This window comes from Hipposideros armiger, unplaced genomic scaffold (assembly GCF_001890085.2).
Source record: "Hipposideros armiger isolate ML-2016 unplaced genomic scaffold, ASM189008v1 scaffold_1138, whole genome shotgun sequence".
Lineage (NCBI taxonomy): Eukaryota > Metazoa > Chordata > Mammalia > Chiroptera > Hipposideridae > Hipposideros > Hipposideros armiger.
In genome coordinates this window covers 407,312-413,979 of record NW_017732488.1, presented here as the reverse complement: position 1 = coordinate 413,979, position 6,668 = coordinate 407,312, and the positions used below count along the sequence as shown (strand labels likewise).

The 6,668-nt window shown below is 41.4% G+C and overlaps 1 protein-coding gene and 1 pseudogene across 1 annotated transcript in view; one reads left to right on the top strand and one right to left on the bottom strand.

Moving 5' to 3' along the window:
- Positions 1 to 743, top strand: part of LOC109376481 (mucin-16-like) — a 46,865-nt gene extending 46,122 nt beyond the window's left edge. Inside the window, exon 15 of the mRNA XM_019632407.1 lies at positions 631 to 743. Within this exon, the coding sequence (XP_019487952.1) occupies positions 631 to 743 (113 nt within the window). The remainder of the gene's footprint in view (positions 1 to 630) is intronic.
- A 4,438-nt stretch (positions 744 to 5,181) lies between these two features.
- Positions 5,182 to 5,639, bottom strand: LOC109376480 (40S ribosomal protein S20 pseudogene; annotated as a pseudogene).
- Between the last annotated feature and the right edge of the window lie 1,029 nt (positions 5,640 to 6,668).

Below are 6,668 nucleotides of genomic sequence, written 5' to 3'. Positions count from 1 at the left end.
TAGAAAATCCTACCTCTAGGGACAGAAATCAGTTCAGTGGTTGCCTGGGAATAAGAATGTATCTGCAAATGGCAGGGAATCACACAGGAGCATGAGGACACTTTGGGGGATGATGGTAATTCCTTTTTTTTTCCATACAAGAGTCGAACCTGGCAGCCTTGTTGGTAAGAGCGTATGCTATCTATCCACTGAGCCATCCAGGAGGCTAGGGAATTCCTTATTTGACTGTGGTGATGATTCAATAATCAAAACTTATCAAAGAATTTACTTTAAATTTATGCAATTTTTTGTATGTCAGTTATACCTCAATTAAGCTAGAGCATGTGGGAGAGAAAGAGAGAGTGAAAGAAGGAAAGAGAGAGAGGAGAGAGAGAGAGAGAAAATGAAGGGGTAATCGGAGGGAAAATGGTAGAACAAGTGAGAGTGAAAAGGAGGACAGAAAAACAGAGAGAGATGAAAGAAAAAAAGGAAAGGAAAAGAAGGACTGAGGTAGAAAAATTAAATGAAGAAAGGAAGGAGAGAGACACAGGATGTCTGGTCTGTGTGGCTTTGGCCATCTTCTTCCCTTGTAGTCTCCCATGCTTGGGCAGCTGAACAGTCCATTCTGAGGCCCCTTCCTCACCTTCACAGGTTACCACATGCCTGCGGAAGAAGGAGAGAGACTACCAGATTCAGCAATGATACCTGAACTATCATGTGCCACACCTAGACCAGAGGAAGCTGCAATGACTGGATCTGCCTGAGGCCCTCTTTTCTCAACCAGGGTCCAATGGAGCTCATCTGGATTAGAAATAAACCACATTGGTCCAACACAGTCTCTGAGCCCTTCTTGACATGTCCCTTGTCTGGTTCACAGGGGACTAATATAAAAGTCTTCCCTTCATTAAGTCCTGAAGGCAGCTGCAAGTTCTGTCTTATGGTTTCATACCATTTTATCCTTTAGGAACACCAGAATCGGTGAAACTGGCACAGAAATTGCCATCGTATAAAATCATATCCTCTTCAGTGCAAGGTTTCCCTTCTTAGGAAACTGCAACACACCTTCCCTGACTCTTGTGTCAACCGTCACACCCATCTCTGTTCCTCCATTTTCCTCACCCCCAAAGCCATGAAGTCTCAAGTTCCCATTACACTACTTCACTCTCTAAAGTTCAGATTCACCAGGAATTCCAGATCAATCTGCCTTGGTGGCACCTCCTTCCTCATGGTTTCTCCAAGATAGAAAATAGAGCAAGATGGAAGAAGTGGATTAGACATGACTCTGCAGTCAGCTCTGGGACTTGAGAGCTGAAATGACTGGGTGTCTAGGAAGATTTGATCTAGAGTAATATTGAGGCTCTAGAATGTTTGGATATAAAGATGAATAAATACTCAGGGTAAAAATCTGAGGCCGAATAGTCTTTTTTTCATAATTTTCTGCACAGAATCCACCAAGACAGTTATAACAGAAGTTCCCCAATAAGCAGCTCAAAGCATTGCAGGTGTGAGGCTGGCTGTGCTATCCTGCCTTGGATTTGCAGGAACAGATTATATGATCTCTACACAGTTTGCAGATGACCACAGCTGAAGATACCCAAAGGTTCAAAATTAATATCCTGGTAATGCCAACCATTCAGTTTTGTTGGTATGAATTTCTTCTCCTCGGTCTTAAGCTGCCATTTTCTGGGAATGTACTTTCTGAAGATTATAATAATGATAATAATAGCTATCATTATTGATAGCTTCATATCTGCTAAGCAACATGATTGGCAAGCTCTTCATGCATTATGTCAGTTATACTCACCATCCATAGGGCTTTATTCTTATTTTATTCCCATAAATATATGGAGGCTCAGAAATGCTATTGGGTTGTCAGAAAAGTCGTGATGCATTTTTGCAAAGAAAAACATAGAAAAGTATGTCATGACTTTTCTGACGACCCAATAAATAACAACCAAGAAAAAATAATTACTAAGAAATTAAGCACTTAGCCAACCTATCTGTCAAAGAAAGAGGTAAAGACATTTTCTGACATACAGTCTCAAAGTTTACCTCCTCTAGGTTTTTAGTGAAACAACCAATAAAGAATGTACATCAGGGAGAGGAAATGTGAATCTGGAAAACCATAACAGGAATCATAAGGAAAAGAAAAAAAAATCAGCGTATGTAAATTAGTATTAGTTTTAAAAACAAGACATTAAAAACACATTCTACTAAAATTCCAGATGATTACCACATTGGAGAATAGAGGAGAGGAGATTGAATTAAAAATAACTAATTCTTAAGGAAGATATAGATATCATAGATACTCTATTATTGTTGAACACATCACTCAGAAACCAATAAATCTATCAGAAAAAAGTAGGTAATGATAGAACCTTTTGTCAAAATGGTGGAGTAGGGGGCTGGATGAGTGGTGCAGTGGTTAAGAGCTGGCTTGGGATGCCAGAGGGCCCCGGTTCNCAGGGAGCAGACAACATTAACCTCTCTGCCACAGTGGCCAGTGAGGATCCAAAAGCCCCTTAGCCTCTTGACAGTGCCACAAAACCTATGAGCTAGGCAGTCCATCCATTGCCAGTTACTGCAAACCCAGGGGTCAACTTGCATAGGAGCAGAGGTAGGGAGAAGAAATCTGGAAGTTGAAAGAAAACTGAGTATTTACCTACATTATTCTATTGGACTATGTTTACCAAAATGGATAAAAATTTAATTCCCATCCTGGAACAGTGGCAGAAAGCTGGGAGGAACATTATTTCAATTTATAAAGAAAAAGTATACAATATTTTTTAAGTTGCATGGGGATAAGTAGGGGAGCTGCAACTTTCCCCCCCTGCCCAATAGATGTCTCTGCCCTCATGGAGTTTATGTTGTAGATGGGAATAACAAGAATGGACAATTGTCAATTATAAATTATTTGATGTGAACCAATCTATACTTGGGAGTGGTAATCATAGAAAGCTTCCTGGAGGAAATTATTTTGTAGGTGAATCCTCATTTTCCAGGATAACAACTCAGTAAACAACTCAGATAAAACAATTCAGTGAAGGAGAAGGGGGTGAATGTGTTTCTAGGCAGAAAATAGAGATTTTTGAGTGGGAATTTACATATTTATAGAGATCCCTTGGGCTTGCTAACTGCGATGACCCATTCTCCCCTGACCATCATAAAATGGTCCAGCCCACTTCCAGTCCTCTATGTCCAGAGGTATGAATTTGATTTNCCACACCATAGGGCACTGCCTCTGCACCACAGTTTACAGCACAAGGTCTACCATGATGGATCAAATGTAGCCCTTGCCTTCCTGTGTTCACAACCTAGTGGGATTTGGGATGGAGAAAATTAGTCAAACAAAGTAATAAAGAGAGTTGGTCATATGCTAATAAGTGCTATTGAGGAAAATAATTCCCAATAAATGGAAGAAATGAGGGAACTGGAGACTTATTCATTTATTTAGAATGAGATGGGAACGCCTCTCAGCTCAGAGGACTTTTGAGCAGAGACCTAAGTGAACTGCGATAGTGACCCATGTAGCCACGTGCGGGGATATCAGTCTAGACGGCACAGAGGCACTCATGCAGAGCTGTGCTGGGGTAATGAAGCTACAGGAAGCCCAGGGGGACTCCAGCGGAGGAATGAAATAGGAGAGTGGTGGAAGATGAGGTCAGTGATGTAGCAGATCCTGACTGGGGTCTTCTAGGAATGGTAAGGACTTTTCATTATACTCTCAGTGCATTGGCATATCACTAAATCAGAACAACCCATGGTAAAGGCACTAGGGAGTAGGAAAACCAAAAGAGGATACTGCATATTTGGTGACTGGAAGAGGGCAAGGAAGAAGAGGGGAGGGAAAGGAGCAATTCTTGAAATCTGGGAACATAGTAGACAGAGAAGACTGCACTACAGGTCTGAACAGAGGTCAAGGGTAGCACCCAGACCCGAGCTCTCCTGCAGGGGTATGGCCAGCACATGACCTCACTCGGTTCCATTCTTCTGCCCTTCTGCCTGTGCTCCCAATGACCAACCGAAATAGAAGCACTAAGGCAAATGAGCCCATTAAAGTAGTCCATACAGGTTAACCTCTCCAGTCAGAGAGCAAGGTGGAGAAGAGACTGGACTGGAAGGGCAAATGGGAGATATTCAACACTGTCTACCCCCTTTTGTTTCTTGACATGAACTCTTGTCCTTCACCTAGTGATAAGTTCATGTTCTCATAACAAGATACAAAGGAAGCCCAGCAGCTACTATATGAGTATTATCCTATGGTAATGTCGATTTGATCATACTCCCACTAAAACCTGAAACTTGGGCACAGTGTTATTTACATAAGGTGGAGAGAGGAAAGAAGGCTCATGGGAGTAAGTGGAGAAACAATTAACTAAAAACATAGCTGCCTTCTGTTCCTGCTTCTGCACCTGGTCTGGCAGCCTTGTTGAATTCTTTCATAACTCTTTCAATGTTCCCTTTGTCTCTGCCAGCCCCTCATCTGAATGAGGTTCTTTACTTGACAGTGTGAGCTTAAGTCAGATGGAGAATTTTGCTTAATGGACTTTATTGAGGAGTATCTCTAAAGGAGAAAGCCAGGATTGGGAAGAATAAGAGATTGAACTGTAATAAGTTAAAAACAGACTATAGCTAACCCCATAGGGTGGCTCTTCAGGAGTATCTCAAATTGAGGCAAAGAAATTGGGTCTTTGTACCCTTCATTGGGACCCAGTCATTGGGAATGGCCTTAATCTTAGATGTGGCACTTTCATTGGCCCAAGGGAATTCCCAGAGAGGATGGCAGCATGAGCCCTTAACAACCAACACTTCCAACAGTGAATGACTTAGTCCTGAAAAAAGAATTGGAAATATACCACTGTCTCCATTATGGTCCACCACTCATACCGCTCAGATGCACTTGCTATTTTTTTTTTAAGATTTTTATTGGGAAATTAGGGGATGGGAACAGCGCTGGGGAATCGGGGGAAGGGGAACAGACAAGTTGCTGTCCTTTTGTTCTTCAGTCTAGTTGTGGAGGACGTTGCTTCACTGNGGGAAGAGCGCAATGATGGTGCCAACTTGGGCCAATGAAACAATATCCTCCACAACTAGACTGAAGAACAAAACGACAGCAACTTGTCTGTTTCCCTTCCCCCAATTCCCCAGCGCTGTTCTCATACCCCAATTCCCCAATAAAAATCTTAAAAAAAAAAGGTTGATTTAAGCATCTGCAGTGGTGACTTCAGTCTCAACTCCTAGCTCAATACTGATGGAAGTAGTTTGCCTAACAATCTCAGAAGGACTGTGCAAGTCAACGAGTCGCTTGCGGATCCCCATCTGAAAACGATCCCAAGTTCTTAGACTCTTCTCTACAGGGACTTTTTCCTGTGGTGATGCTCAGTCTTGGTAGGCATCCTAACAGGTTCTTTCACTTTGAGATTCTTTTCCTTTGCACCTCTGATCAAGTCAGCAGCACACACCTTCTCCAGGGATTTTATGTTGCCCCTGGTTAGAGTCATTCTAATTTGGTGAATCACCACCTCTGGTTCCATGGGTGTCTTTCTGGTATTGGCTTCCTGACAGACTTGTTCCTGGGCGAGAGCTAACAGTGGGGAGTCAGGGGCAGAGCAGGCAGAAGGGAGACCCTCTGTAGCTGTGACATTCTCAAAGAGGGCCATTTTGAAGACTTTTTATTAGGTCATAGAGTTTTAGATTGGCAATTTTTTTTTATTTCATTCACCCTTCTAGATGTCAGATGCCATTCATTGTCTTCATACTTGTACAGTTTCTTTTGAAAAGTTAGCAATCTTACTCCTTTGAAAGCAATGAGTCCTTTTTCTTTGGTTGCTATGAAGGTTTTCAGTCTGTCTTTCATTTTCAAAATTTGTTTCCTTAATTTTCCTTAACATACTATTTAGTTATTTTGAAGCACTTGTCTGCTACATCCACTATCTGAATCGCCTCGGGGTCTGCTTCTAATGACTTTCATATTCATAATTAAGAACAGTTTCCTGCTGCTTTGCATGGTTAGTAATCTTCTTGTGTGCTAGATCTTATGAATAAACACTTTACAGAGGCTCTTAACCAACTTATTTTACTCTAAAGGTTAGGTGTTGTTATGGCAGAAGTTATAGTACAAATGGATCACCTCCAAGACTAGGTTTTACTCTCTAAGGAAAGCTTGATTTCAGTTTTGTACTAACTTCTAAGATGCAGTCCTTACTCTTACTGCATGGTACTCACTCTTAGGTTGTGACATTTCTAGAGCCGTGATTGAAACCCAGGTTTTGTTTGTTTGTTTGTTTTGTTTTCTAATCAAGGTTGTTCCACTCTAGATGAGTCCAAAAACTAACCTCCAACTCCTGGCATGTGTGATCTCTGAAATTCCTGTACAGGTCCTCAGCTTTCAGTAGCCATTTTCTTCTAAGCTTCCTAGAGTCTTTCCCTGAACATGCAGGGCTTAGGTTTTATTCAAAGACCTGAGGGAAACTTTTAGGCAGATTTTTGGAGCGTACTCCTTGTGAATATTTATTTTCCATTAGAAGATCCTTCAGAAATATTTCAGGATCATGCTGTAGTTTCCCTGCCCCAGCCTTGGAATCTTTTATTTCTCCAAAGAGCCTGTTTTCTTTCTTTCTTTCTTTCTTTCTTTCTTTCTTTCTTTCTTTCTTTCTTTCTTTCTTTCTTTCTTTCTTTCTTTCTTTCTT